Source organism: Nannospalax galili, unplaced genomic scaffold, assembly GCF_000622305.1.
Source record: "Nannospalax galili isolate Female #2095 unplaced genomic scaffold, S.galili_v1.0 scaffold518, whole genome shotgun sequence".
Lineage (NCBI taxonomy): Eukaryota > Metazoa > Chordata > Mammalia > Rodentia > Spalacidae > Nannospalax > Nannospalax galili.
In genome coordinates, this window is record NW_008342851.1 from 1590920 (window position 1) to 1606219 (window position 15300).

The 15300-nt window shown below is 41.8% G+C and overlaps 1 protein-coding gene across 1 annotated transcript in view; it reads right to left on the bottom strand.

Annotated features, from left to right (window-relative positions):
- Cd180 (CD180 molecule) overlaps positions 1-4515 on the bottom strand; it is a 26220-nt gene extending 21705 nt beyond the window's left edge. The window contains exon 1 of the mRNA XM_008838832.3: positions 4343-4515. Coding sequence (XP_008837054.1) covers positions 4343-4432 — 90 coding nt within the window. The 5' untranslated portion in view covers positions 4433-4515. The remainder of the gene's footprint in view (positions 1-4342) is intronic.
- Positions 4516-15300: the final 10785 nt, after the last annotated feature.

Sequence of the window (15300 nt, forward strand, 5' to 3'; positions counted from 1 at the left end):
TTTCCCAGGTTTCTAGCACTGGTACCTGTGTGGGCACAGTTCCAGCATCCCAAAGCCAGGTATGCTCCTCAAGCGTTACCGGCCCATGGGAGCAGGAAAAGTGGGTTATACCCTCTTCAGGATGGTGGCTTTGCTCAAAAATAGGCCTCACCCTGGCATTATCCACCTCTGTGTTTAACTCCACTGCTGAGTTCTGTGTACTAGTGGCCATTCTGCCCCGGCTTTCATACCACACCCATGAATCTTTTCTCTCTTACTGGGAAGAAAGACTAGGTCCCCTTAGGAGTAAAAGGGAGCCCATCATGGCCCTAACCATTGGGACCCTCTTTTCTTTGGGGCTGGCCGGAGCAGGAACAGGAATTGCATCCCTAGTAATGTGGGAACAAGGACTTACAGCCCTAAGACTGGCCGTTGACAAGGACTTAGAGCAGCTCCGGCAGTCAATGTCAGACCTGGAGCAATCCCTCACCTCCTTGTCAGAAGTAGTATTGCAGAATAGGAGAGGCCTAGATCTATTGTTCCTAAAGGAAGGGGGACTATGCGCTGCCTTAAAGGAAGAATGCTGTTTCTATGTGGATAAGACAGGAGCAGTTAGGGAATCTCTGGCCAAGTTAAAGCTGGACCTAGAAAAAAGAAGTAGAGAATATGAGGACCATAAAGGCTGGTTCGAGTTCTGGTTCACACATAAACCATGGTTTACAACTCTCCTCTCAGCTATCGCAGGACCTATAGTTATTCTATTGATACTAGTCACAATTGGTCCCTGCATAATAAATAGGCTACTAAGGTTTGTTCAGGAAAAGATCGATACTGTCCATCTCTTGGTTCTTCGCCAGAAATACCAAGCCTTAGATACTGCTGAGGAAGATTCCTCAGTCTGACCTAGAAAAAAAAAGGGGGGAAATGTTAGGGGAAGAGGAATTTACTGTTTGTTTGAATATACTGCTTGCCTGAATTTACTGCTTGAACTTACTTGTTTAAATTTACTGCTTGTAACCAGTTAACTCAACTGAAGACACAGCATCCGGAGATAGAGGCAAAGTGAGTCATGTAGACATGTCTGCTTACACAAGATAACAGGAAAGAGTCGTGCCAGGCACATACCAACGATCTCTCCCCGATTGAGACACCTGAAGGGAGTTGTAACATTTTTCTTGTTTTAAAGTTATTGGTTTGTGAAATGCTTGCTTTGAAACTATTGGCTGTATAAACGCGGGCTTTTGTGTAAAGGTTGTGAGAGCCTATATAATCTTTACCTAAAATTGCCTCAGGATCAATCGCTCTAACCAGACCTGCGTGTCTTGGAAGGATGGTCGGCCCCAGCTAGCTGGTTTAATAAAACTCTGCTTGATTTTTGCATCTCCATATTCGTGCATTTGTTCTCCAGAAGAGACCCACCGAGTCACAGACCCTAACATTTTGGGGGCTCGTCCCAGGATTCGTGGGGGGGCTTCTGGGGATCAAAGGACGAACAGGGGCAGAGTTTCTTTTCTCCATCTATTCCAGTTAAACACACACACACGCCCCTCCTATACTAAGTATACATCTAACACAAATTTGTACATTTGTTTACTAAAGACGTGAAAAGAATCTTCAAACCAGCATCATGCATAACATGCAAAAATTATAAACAATGTAATTTTCTGTTAATAATTGAGCAATAAGTAAATGGTGGGGTCACTAACACATCAGAGTATCATTCAGCAACAAGAATAAGCAAATGACTGCTGCTCATATCATTAATAAGTGTCACCAATTTAATGTCAACCAGAAGGAACCAGGCACAAAAGAGTTGCCACTACTTGGTCTCAAGTACACAAGTTCAAAAAACAAGCAACAGACAGTCATGATGATTGAAGCTGGAGGACCACATGCCTTTGGGGTAAGAGTGACTGGGAGGAGACGCTGTAGGATTTGCCTATGTGAGCACATACTATGTCCTAAGCTATATACTGCATACAGAGAAGTGTTTACTTGGTGAACATGAAATTAACTGCACACTTAAGGTTTCATGAAATTTTTGTACATAGGTATTGCTTCAACAGCTTACTCAAACAAAGGCAAAACGAAACAAAAACCTTATTTCCTAGATAAGCTGGAGAGCTTGTGGTGGTGAGTCACAGGAATAGGCAGACTGCACTTTGCTCATTATGCTTGAAGTAGGGTGAGGGGAGAGAGAAAGAATGCAGAAAAGAAAGGAGTGAAAACCGTGGGTAAAGTCAAGTTGGTTTTAATATGGGAAGGATCAGACACCAAAAGTCGAAGACATAAGTTTCTTCTCCTAACCAGTCCTATTTTTATCCCACTTTTCCAGAGCTTAGAGGTCTAGTACCCTCAGGAACAAGATTATACCCCTCATATTCATGCAGTGATGAGTGAGGGTGCCTAAAATAACCTTTGAATTCTGCTACTGAGAAGTAACAGTGAGGGAGGAGGTAAAAGAAAATATAGATCCAATGTTAATGGATCAGGTTACAAGGCCATTTAAAATCAGCCTCCTTTCAGAGAGAAGCCATGGGGGTAGTATTAAATTATTTCACCTTCACCAATCTTACCCAAAAGAAAAGTCCTCACTGTAACCCAGGGCCAGGCTTGGACACCATGGGGCGTGGAGCCTCACTGTCAAAGCCTGAAAGGGATAGTAATGAAGGCCCAGGACAGGTTCTCTCTGCCTCATACCTCTTCTCTCTGCCAAAGGAGCATTGTGCAAAACAAACTGACCACTCTAGGGCCTAATGGCCTCCATGGGTGGTTAGACTGGTTCATAATCCCATGGCTCTGCAGATCTTCCAGCAGTACTGGCCCTTCCTGGGGATCCTTGTGGACTCAAAGGGCTCATAAGCACCCCACAGATGCAGAGATTTGAGAGCTGAACTGCTAAGTGTAAGCTAGGAACATTTCAAATAGCTTATTTCCATGGTGCTAGACTTGGATGGTAGGACCAGCCCATCTGAGGATGCTCTCAGTAGGTGTGTGACATACCTCCCCGATCACTGATGAGAGGATCTTCACTCTACCTCTGTATCATGCCATCCACATGATGTATAAAATTGATCTCCCAAGTTGAATGAGGCGAAGCCTTCTAAGACTGATAAAGGCCTTTCCTCTTTCCCTTCTGTTATGGGCTGAATTGTGTCCTGTCCCCCCTACCTCAAAATTCATATGTTCAAGTCCCAAGCCCCTCGGAACTCACAATGTGACTGTTCTTGGAGAGACAAGTCCTTTCAAGAGGTAATTAAAGAAAAGAAGGAAAATCTAGGTAGGTCCTAATCCAATTTGACTAATTTTCTAATAGAAAATTAGGGCACAGCCATACATAGTGAGAATGTGCTGTGAGGACACAGGAAGAAGACAGCCAGGAAGACAGTCCTCAGAAGCCAACCTTGCCAGCACCTTGATATTGGACTTTTGGCCTCCAGAAATGACAATGTTTCTATGGTGTGAGGTCTTCAGTCTGCAGCACTGGTTCCAGAAGCCCAAGCACACTAATATACCATCCTGCCTAATTTATCATGGGTATCCCATTTCTGCTTGGTTTGAGAGCATCTTGAGTCCCCCCAAATACCAGACTAACAAGTTTCTATTTGATTCTATTCCAGACTTTATTCCAGCCCTGGCTGTGGCTTTGATTCATGTCCTTGTCTGGCAGGTCTTTGCCCCGAGTTCTAGATCATTCTTCTGACGTCTATCTACTGTCCGGGGCTCATTTTGCACCTTGCTATTCCCAGCTTTTATTCTCCTCTCAGTCTCAACCTAGGAAAGCTGCTCACTAAGCCACTAAGGCTAACGGCTCAGCCTGCTTATAGCTTTTGTCCGGCAGGCTACAGGGGGCTGGACACTTGCAGGGTCAGAGATGGTAGGAGGGAAAAAGGTTGAATCATTTTAAGATGGCAAAGACAGAGGCCCTTCTTTCTCTCTCCAACCCCTCCATCACTTGCCACAGGCTGATAAATACTGCTATAGTCCAGAACAGAAGGTCCAAGTTGGTCCAACCAATGGAAGGGTGTCCAACTAAGGGAAGCCAGATTCAATGATTCTTTAAATGTTCTGAAACCTGGCCCTGGGGCTGTCTTTACTAATCTTCACCATGGCAGGAAGGAAGCAAAGGGTTATTTGAGGTAGTGGCCTTGTTCTGGGATGGTGCACAAAATGCTCTCCTAGTTCTGAAATCAGCTTGAGGGGCCTGCTTTTTGTACCAAGAGCCTGTTGATATCTTCCACTGTCCTTTAAAAGGCAATATTAGTATTGATACTGAAATGCCAAGACTCAAATAAGTCTGCATGGTAAATCTCAAATTTTTCAGAAAGTGTTAGCTGGATAGAGACAAATAGTTTGGACTCACCTCAATGCACGTCTGACCTGAGGAGGTGATGACTTCACAGCTGGCTGTAAGCAGCACCGCCAAAAAGAAGCAGCTAACGTGAGGGGCCATCCCAGATCCAGAGCAAGCCCAGCCAGGTGGGCTTATCTAATGCTCTGGGCTGAGTCACAGAATCATGGCCTATGCCTTGGCAACTTGGCAGCTAGACTGGTGCTCAGAAGGGTGATCTTAGAACCAAGATACTGTGGACTGCTCAGCATCTGTGAATTTGTGTTGCAAAAGAAAAAAGGGAAGTTCTTTTTGCATACCAACCATCTTGGCCAAAAATAACTGAGGACCCTGCTCCAGGACAGCCCAGTGCATTTCCTGTCAAACTTGAATCAACTGTGCAGCCCTCTGGACTCTGTGTGCGGCTTCCCCCTGGCTTTCAGCTAGTTTCACGGGTTTGGCCTGCTCTTCCAGCCTCTAGTCTACCTCAAGGAGAGAGACTGTGAATGCAAGAAGATGTGCTCACACTGGAGGCTGCCTTGCTACCTGGCCTTGTGAGTGACTAGAAGTGCTGGAGCCTGCTGGAAGGGCACAGAGCTCTGCCAGAGTAGATGGAGAGCTGCAGAATTGGGAACTAGGGCAGGAGGAGACAGGTTCTGCAGGCCTGCTAGCTGAGCCTCAGCTGCTGCCTGGACCACCTCCTCCTTTACCACCACTGATCTACTGATCTTCCAAAGGAAGGAGTTTTCTTTGTCTCTCATCCTAGTAATTTAAACCTGTTAATATAACTCAGGTGGAAGCCCCTCTGATTCCCTCTCAACTAGCCCAGGTTAAACAGAGCAACTGCTAAAAACAAAGCAGTCTGTCCAAGGGTGCTTAGTAGGCTATCTTGGGCCTGCTTTTGCCTTAGAAATAGCTTTGAGGACTGAGGATGTAGCTCAATTGGTAGAGTGCTTGCTTAGCTTGTACAAAGCCCTGAGTTCAGTCTCCAGCATCTCGTAAACCAGGTTTGGTGGCACATACCTATAATCCCAAGATTGGGGAGGTAGAGGCAGGAGGATGAGAAGTTCAAGGTCAGTGAGTTTGAGGCTAGCCTGGGCTGTATGAAACTCTAAGAAAAAAAGAAAAAAGGAAAGAAAAGAATATTTTGGAAAGGTTGGTAATTATTACAATGGCAAAGATGTAGCAGAGAACGTCAAAGTACAAGAATTAAGAATTTTCCCTATGATTTTAGGATGAATTTAGCTGCCCTAGGCCTTATCTGTCCACTAACTGGCATATAGGAGGTAACTGGTGTTATGGTTTTCCCATTCCACTGCTGAGAGCCGGCTTCCTAGTTTCAGAGTTCACAGGGACTGTAGGTGGCCCTGCTCTGTGTTACTATCACAGATAGAGTGGTTACAGGAGCTGCTGTTTATTAAGTACTTATTATATATCAGACAGAAGGCCAGGATTTATTTTTGGTTTTGTTACATTTCTCTAACCTGAGACACTTCTACCTATTTATAAGAGACACTCTTATTTCCTTCATTTTATAGTTATAGAAACTGATGCTTTAGAGAAATGAAATGACTTCAAGGTAACACCATCAGAAGCTGGGCTTTAGATCCAGATGGTCTCAGAAGAAACAGCACTTCTACTCTCCAGGGTCTAAGAGGGAAGTGGCCTCTTAAAGCAGCTGAAGAGTAGATGGGGCCACCTCAGAGCCAATGCTAAACCAAGGAGGGGTTGGAAAAACTCACTTGACAGAATATTAGGGCTGTTTAAAATGCCATCCTCATTAACAAAGATACTTCTGATGATGCTATTGGCAAAACATGGCCTAAGCCAAGGAGGGTGAGTGGCAAGACACCTTGCTTCAAAGAAGGCATCTGTCATGGTGTACAGCAAGAGTGAGGACCAGAAGGGCAGTGGGCTCCAACCCTCAGATCCATTGTTTGCCAACAGAGTGAGCTTTGACAAGGTACTGCACTTCTCTGAGTCTATTTCCTTCCCTCAAACGTCAGATTAGTAGTTCTTGTTTTGCTTACATCTCAGGGTAATTATGAGAATCAAATGGGATCATATGTGGGAAACTGTTTTCTTAACCTTAAAGCCCTACATAAGCATGAAGAATGGAAAGAAAAGTCTGATCTGAGTCACCAATTCCAATGTCATGTAAATATCACTCTCAGGAAATTGTCTCTGGCCTCAGAGACACTGAAAACGCATATTACCTTCCTTCTTAAAGAAACGTTTGATGGCTCTGGTTAAGGGCATAAGATTTTGTCATTTTCTGAAGTCACACAATTTGCATATGATTTGCATGTGTTTGCATAATGGATTCAAAAGACTCACTGCCAGTGTATAAGAGTAAAAGGAAATAAATGAATATGAGTGACCTTCTGCCACAGCATTCAAATCAAATATTCAGGGCATAATACCCTGAAATATGAAACAGATTAAAATTTAAACTATTGCAAACAGATAGGAAGATAGGTTTTAGAGTTCAGAAGCAAGAATGAAACCTTTTTATGATTCCAGGTTGTAAAGAATCACATTCTCCTAAAGGTCACCCCATTCAAATAATTTTCATGCCTCAATTCTCCCCTCCACAGCCCTTTGCCCCACTCCTTTGTGTACACCCACACATATTGCACTGTTCTCCATTCTGCTATGAAATGTCTCAGTGACAGAAAACTCACTATCCCTCAAGAAATTGCTTTGACCAATTTTGACTGTTTATGTATAAGGTATGATTTTATATTGAACTGTAAACTCTTCCCTATAATGTCCCCATAATGTTCTTTGTTTACTCTAGCCAACAAGAGTACATTCAAGCTCTTTTAGATGTGTCAATCCTTCCAGTGTTTAAAATAATTATGTCCCCGATTCTTCCCCTTCATAGGCACAAAAAATCTCCAGTTCCTCTCTGTATCAAGTTCATGCATTGTAACTCTTGCCAGCCCATTTATCTGAATACTTCCTAAATCTCACAGAAAAGAAATAGTTCGTAGCATAGATCAGGGCCACCACATCCCTGAGTTGAGTTTGAATCCTAGTTTCATTGTTAACTGTGTGTCATCGAGACAATGATAGACTTGTATTAGTTTTTTCTTTTCTTTTTCAGTTTTAAGTTTATTAATTATTAATGTGTGTCTGTGTTTGATGTGTTTGGGTGCATGTGCCACAGTGTGCATGTGGAGGGCAGAGGACAACATAGTGGAGTTGATTCTCTCTTTCCTCCTTTATATGGGTTCTGAGGCTCCAACTCAGGGTGTCAGATCTGTGCGGCAAGCACCTTCAGCTGGTCACCTTCCTTGGTCTTGGACTAGTTTTCTATAGGAAACTTTTAAATTTAAAATCCCATTGCTCCATTTCAAAATTAAAATTTCCAATTTACTTGCGTAACAGAGTTGTTGGCTTGAGTCAATAAAATGGAGTTACATTTGTTTTTCATTGACAATCTCTTTCTTCCTCTGGATGGTGTTGCTTCTTCTCGGTTGAACAAAAACTAGAGAGGGTTAGCTAGAACCCCTAACTAACTGGATTCTAACACTACTGTGATTCTCAGTCACTAACAGGGCAATGAAGGGACGGGGTGGTCATGAAGGGATGAGGTGGCCCTGATCTATTCTATAGAGATAGAGAGATGAAAAGGGTAAGCTGAGGGAAGATTTATTACTATTGATCAAATACCACATCCATCAGAAGACAAACAAGCGTTCTGTGGACCCCAGGTGTTTTCATGAAGTTCAAGTGTCCATATATGAGTTATTAGCATAGTTTTATATACAAATTCCATCCTTTTTATTGTTTTTCCATGTAGTTCATCCTTTATGGCTACTAGTCACTTCATGGATGACCCCAGAGAAATGACCGCTTTATGTCTGGTGAGGTCTATGTGGCCATTTTTTTTTTTTTTTGTCTTCAAGTGACTAGCATCTGAGAGTGACTTAATACCTAGCTTAGTCCTTCAAGGTCCTTCTAGGGTAATTCAAAGGCTACTTTGTTTTCAAAGACATGCAAACCAAAATATACTTTTGTAATTTAACTTCACAAAGTACTTACTGTGTGGGTAATTTCTATTACACCACATGATCATAAGTTGTTGATGTCGCAGTGACTTGCCGTTTTCCCTTCTGTATGTTTGATTTTACTTCTGCTTTTGGCTCAAGCCTGCTTCCTCGCTACATTGCACTTGCCACCAGGTGGTTTAATGTGCCTGGTTTTCTAAAATATTCTTGAATATTTGAGCATACATTATGATTGATTTTAACGGGTTATTTCCTAATACTCATCCAATTTTAGCTAAATTGTTATGACACAAGATACAGAGCCATAAAGGACCAAAGTAGATCTTCCCTCAAAGTGAGTCCCCCGACTGAGGGCTGCATGGTATACCGCTTCATGGCACATCTAAACCGTGTGCTTGCTTCGTCTAATCCCACCTTCTTGTCTCATTGCCATGGTGTCCCTTTGTAGGTGATGATATTGTGAGGTTATCAGTCTGGACAGAGCCAGTGACATTGATGCTCCATCACATCTTAAGAGGTGACATGGCTTTCCTCATGTCCTGCTTGATTTTGTAGGAGAGGAAAGACATCTTAGATTCCGTGTCTGGAGCCTGTGAACTCCAAAGGATAGATGAGTAAAGCATAAAGCATTAAAATTTAATGTGATGTTGATATTTTTATGTGGTACATGAAACCATAGAAAGAAGGAAGAATCCCAAAGAAGCAGTCAGACACAGGGGACCATATACCAGTTCAACAAAGATTAATAGATTACATGAGACAAAGGAAAAAGACATTTGGGCTTGGAGCAAAGGCTGTGAAAAAGCAATCAAGAAATAATGGGTAAAACTAATGGAGGAGGAGATTCGTCCTGGTGAAGTCTGAGGATGATGACGACGCCATCGTCGATGAGACTTCTTGGTGCAGGAAGGGTACATTTCTTACAGAAAATGTAGAGCCTACTTTTAGGAGGAAAATGAGAGCGCAGAGCATTCTCCTGCCTCCGCTGCTCTGAGACCCCATCAGCTCAAAACAGTCAATACGCCAAGGTTGCATATTTGGAGAAGGATGTTGTGCATGTCGGTGATGGTGCTGCTGCTGACAACACAGCACGCACGGTGTCTTCACACAGCAAGAACAGCTTGCTTTCATCTCAGAAATACTCCAGGTCTTCCTTCATCTCTAGCCTAGGTCTTCTTGGCCTGTGTACCCAGGGGAAGGGGGAAATCCTTCCTCTTCTGATGCAGGGACAGCTTGCATTTCCTGCCCCCAGTTTCACCTTTTTCCAAGATGACCGTTATTGGACGTTAGGAGAAATATTCATTTCCAGGGACCGCACTGTAGCAATTAAAAAATTGTCTGATGTTGGAACATTTTCCCAAAGCTGGCTTTCATTAACTTTTGTGGTTCCAGGAACACATACATGGTTCTGGAAATACATACAGCATATCAGAGTATTTGCCAAGCTGTAACTTTCAATTAACCATAATGTCAGCATTATTCATTAACTTCTCTTTCATCTGAAGCGTTTTTAAAAGGCAGACATGTTAAAGGGATCCCCGGGGTTTTTTCTCTGTAACTGTAAATGAATGTAATATTAACAGGAAGAGAAGCAAGAATTAGAGTATAGCACTGGGAATTAGGACTCTGAGATAAACTCTCAGATCTGAAATAAAGTGGTCCTAAGAGCAGCACATTGAAATCAGAAAACTTAAAGCTAAAAATAAGTTAAAAACAACCTAATTCACTCCTACCATTTCTCTAATTAAGTACGTAAATGAATAGTCTATGTGTCTAATAGTCCCAAGAGTTGAAAGAATTCATATTTCATTCATTACTTTTGACCCTTCTGAAGTATTTTTTGCATCCTGTCTGTTGTAATGGTTTTAGTCCTTAACCGAGAACTTGGGAGGGAAGTTTCCTGAAGCAGCAAAGAGGTAGGCAACAACTTCCACAAATGGCAACATGGAGTCCTTGCTTCTTTCTAATTTTGTTTCTTTCAGAAACTTACCATCAGCATAAACAACAAGCATTTGGTGTGTGGGGGGAGGGGATGAGCAGAATCACTCTTTTCTTGCTTCAAGGCTAGCACGGTTTTTCTTTTATTAGTAGGATTATCTGCAGAGTTTAACAGCCTTACTTTTCTAACTTCAGGCACAGGCACTCCTGTGACCTTGGACACAACATTAGCTTCTACGTGTCCCAGTTTCTTCTACAAAAGAGAAATTCCCTCCCTTGCTCACCTCTCAATGCTTTTGAAAAGAAGAGCAATTATATAACATTGTATAATGTTATATTGTTTCTTATGCACAGCATGTATCCGCGACCAGGCTAGATTCTGGTCGCCATTCAGGATAGTAGGATAATGGTTTTTTGTTGTTGTTGTTTTTTGTTTTTTATTTTTTAAAATCTTTTAGAGACAGGGTCTCCCTGTAGCCCCAACTGGCCTGGAACTTGCTATGTAGACCAGGCTAGCCTCAATCTTACAGAGATCTGCCTCCAAAATGCTAGGATTAAAAACATGTGTCACCACACTCAGGCCCAGAATAGTGTGTGTTTTTAAAAAATTGATTAATTTTATTTTATGTGTGTGTTTTGCCTGCATGTATGTACGTACACTCGTGTAGTGCAAAGCCTGTGGAAGCCAGAAGAGAGCATTGGATCCCTGGAACTGGAATTATGGATGGTTGTTAGCCACCATGTGGATGCTAGGAACTGAACCTGGGTCCTCTGGAAGAGCAGCCAATGCTCATAACTGCTGAGTCATCTCTCCAGCCTCAAGGATAGTGTTTTAAGAAGCATCTCCTTAGAAGTAGCTAGTGGTAAGGATAAAATACATACAGGAAAGAATTGCTAAGTACCAGGTCCTCTTGTAAACATTTGGCATGATATGTCATTTGTGTTGTTTGAGAATTTGTTGGTGTAGTCTTTATTTTTATCCTAAATGTATAGATAAACCACATTTGAGGTTGGCTCAGAATTGTGCAAAGATCAAGGCTAAAAAGTAGGGCATAGAGGACTCCAAAGTGGCCATGTCTGATTCTAGACTCACACTCGCCTCCACTGTGATGCTCTCAAGAAATACTTTGCTTGTAATGGAAAGAATTGTAGAAGTCCAGCCCTCTGGCAGACATGCTGGGCGTGGGCGGCCTAGGAGCTTGAGGATCACATTCAGAACTTTCTAGTTTTCAATCTTTTGCAGGGATTTCTCCTGGAACTTTTTTGACCATCACATTTTCCTAGGCTGGAAAGGGGTTTTGGAAGAGATGTCAGCTTTAGAAATTTAATCAGTTGTGTGGAAAGTAATCAAGATACCATCTGGACAGGCGCTAACTTGCTGCCCAGAAGATAAAGACATCTGGACTTAGTAAATGCCAAGGACATACTGACTTGGTCCCCAGGCCTGTGGGCTGCTCCTTGCTTCACACAGACACATTTTCATAATTGCACAGAATCTACAGCTCTGAGCTATGCTGAGGTCACTAAGCGTCTGAGGCATTGTCCACCATTGCTTTCCCTCTTCTCCAGCAGGGAACACTTGAGCTATAGTGACTTTCTGGGCTACACAGAAGGATTGACTGCAAAGGCCACTCTAAATAAGGCCTCTTTAAGGGATGGAGCAGGAGGTGGCTGCCCTAGGCCCAATCTATCATTGATATAGAGTCTCTGAATTAGCTGATGACTGCTGATTGTTAAGCAGGGTTGAAAGGAACTGTGTGTACATACAAAGAAGCTAATTAAAGTGCCTGACCAGATTTGCATACCCAGTGTGTCTTACCAGTCTGTCTCCCTCCTGTGAGGAAAGCTCTCTTCATTGCATAAGATTTGCTGTCAGCCTGCTTGTAGGGCCCTGAGTGGAAGACACAGTCTAGGGGAAGAGCTGAAGAAGTAGAGTAAAAGGTCAGGATTCTTCACAGTTTGGTTGTTACAACATACAAACACCCGTGCATGTTTTCTAAACAGTTTTCTAGACATGACCTTAAATCTCACGCAACAGTTTCTGTTTCAAAGCAGAATTCAGATCCTTCCAGTAAATGTTCAAAGTAACCAAACTTTGCAGAACTGGAACCAAAACGCTTGCCTTCCTATTCCTCAAGAGAAAAATATTATTTTGCTTCAGATAGACTCATGAAATCCTGTTTTTCGAAAACAACTCTGTTAAGACTCATTCTACATAGTCCTCTTTTAGCTCCTGTGTAGTTGGGATATACTAAGGTATTTAGATTTGAAGGTTTGCTCTCTTGGAACAATTTACATTTGATAGTTTTGATGTTAAAACAATGAAAAATATTATGTGCATAAATGTTAACCAAGTTTTTAATTCTAACCCAGTATGTTGAACAACTGTGACTTTAACTTAGAAGCAAAGGCAAACAAAACCCAGTAGGAATTTTATCATTGGAGTGGGAGCTTGATGGAGAATTGGTCAAAACCTTGTGATTCCATAGGTCTCTGTGCTCTGGAAACAGGATCTCCATTATTTTTCCCGGATTCTCTAAAGGTACGTGTATTTCTTTGCTAGTTATCCATTTAATTTCCATTGCATTTTGTTGTAAAAAATCATTTCTCTGTAAAGCTTGTCTGTTGTGTTAGCATTAGCTTCCACTGTGTATCTCTTTCATGTCTCTTCTCTTCAGACTTTGTTATGTTTTTATTTTAATTATTTTAAATTATGGGCATGTGTGTGCATCTGTGTGTGGGTATGTGCATTTGAGTAAAGGTATCCACAGAGACAAGAGGCATCAGATTCCCCTGGAATTGCCTGACTTGGGTGTTGGGAAGTGAACTTGGGATCTGTGCAAGAGCAATATGTGCTCTTCACCACTCAGCCCTCATCCCTTCAGTCCAATTGCTATATTTTTAACTGTGATGCTTCATCATGTGTTCCTCATTCTTAGCCCTTCGTTTCTGTGGGATCATTACATTTCTCAGTATCTATAAGACCCTCCAGAACACTGAGTCATAGGACTCTGCCTTGAGTCCTTGAGGATGCTCAGATGTCTGGCTGGGTCAGTAGCCAGACTGTCGGAATCCTACCACAGGCTCCAGCTTTGAGCTTCCTCAAAAGGCCTGGGAACCTAGTGGCCAGCTGAATTACCCAGTAGGATGCACGTGGTTGACAGTAGTAGTGGCCAAAGCCCCCTTCCTGCTACCCTGTATTGATTAGCACTGTAGGCAGTCCACGTCTAATGAGGCCCAAATCTAGCCCCCACCTCATGTATTTTTTAAAATACTTTAATTTAAAAAATTTTATGGGTATGAGTATATTGACTGCATGTATGTAAGTGCACTTGTGTTGTGTAGTGCCCACAGAGGTCAGAAGAGGGCATTGGATTCCCCTGGAAATGGAGTTAAGGATGGTTGTTAGCCACCAGTGGTTGTTAGCCACTGGGAATTGAACACAGGTCCTCTGCAAGGGCAGCCAGTGAGTGCCCTTAACCCCTGAGCCACCTCTCCAGCACCAAGTTTTAAAGAGACAAATATATGAAGACTGTAGACGAGAAGTATGAAACAAAGAATTGGTGTGGCTTGGGACTTTTCAACAAGGAAGAAAAATACTCTTCCTTGGTAAACATTTATATAGATGATATTTTTTATTTTACATTGCTGAATAAGCATGTATCCTGACAGATCAGCCATAAACATTTATGTATGTCAATGTAGAGAGAAAGTCCACAGGCATCCAATCAGCAGTTTCCAGGTATGGGAAAAATTGTAAAATTCTAGCATAGGTTTTTTTTTTTAATGAAACACAACTAGTTCCTGTTGCAGTCTATTATTAGCAAAACAAAAGGAGGAAGAGGAAGAAGAAGAGGAAGAAGAAATTCTGAAACTCTCTTTTCACTTTCTAATATAACTTGAATTCATATAAAGCAAATCTGGTGAAAAATTTAAATTTATAGAATAGATATATTATTTTCATTATTGTTATTGTTCGTTTTTAAATCAATTTTGTCTCTGACAGTTTCAGGCATGTGTACAATGCCTTCTGATTACTGCGCCCACTTTCTCTTGTATCCCTCCTGTCCCTATCACCTCTCCTCCCCACCAGTTCCTTTCCCAGATTCATGACTTTTGGTTTCATTTTGTGACCCATTTTGTTCAACCATGGCAGTCTATGTGACAATTGGGTTGGAACTAGCCATTGGAACCTGGTGGGGTCACCAGTAGGTATACAAGTAAAGGCAATTACTGTCCCTCTCCCTAATCTATCAGCAGCAAATAGTTCATCAGTTAGGGGTAGAACCCCTGAGCATCACTTCCATCTGTGTCTGACATCTGACTGACCCACTCTTGTAGTTCATAGGGTTCACAGCTGGATAAGATCATTGATGCTATTTTTCCCTCAAGCAGCCTACATATCAACCTCTGGTACTATAAAAGCTAGTTGGCAAGAGGAGGCTTCCAGTTCAGAACGAACTTGATTTTTCTATGTCATGCAACAAAGGTATATAGTATCTTCAGGATTGGGTCTCTTAGCAATTAGTTCTGGGGGCAACCAAGAGAAATGGCAAGAACCTGCATTGTTCTGGAGGTACCTTTGCAGGATGTACTCTCTGACCACTTGTACTGGGGTTTTTCTTTAATAACCCAAGGTTTCTAGGAGCAGCTTTTTCTAACCTTGCATAGTATCTCTCTTCAAACTATTTGTAAAAATTTATATTTAAAAATTATGGTTACAAGATAGTAAGTTTCCATTTGGCTTTTTCTCACTGCCTTCATTTCTTACTATGCTTTGAAGAATTATCATTTTTTTTGTTTTTTTAAAATTTAATAACCACATGATTAGAAGAAGCATTTCATTATAGCTTTAACATTTTCAGTAACACACTTCAGAGCAAGGATACATCTCTTTCAAAAGTGGCTGTAAATTTTTAGGTACACAGTTGAATTAATACTGTTATACAATATTGAACTCAGTATAGACCCTGAAAGACAGTTTTTACTGAATGAGTTTTTAACCTTTAAAAAAGATCTCCATTTCATTTTAAAATA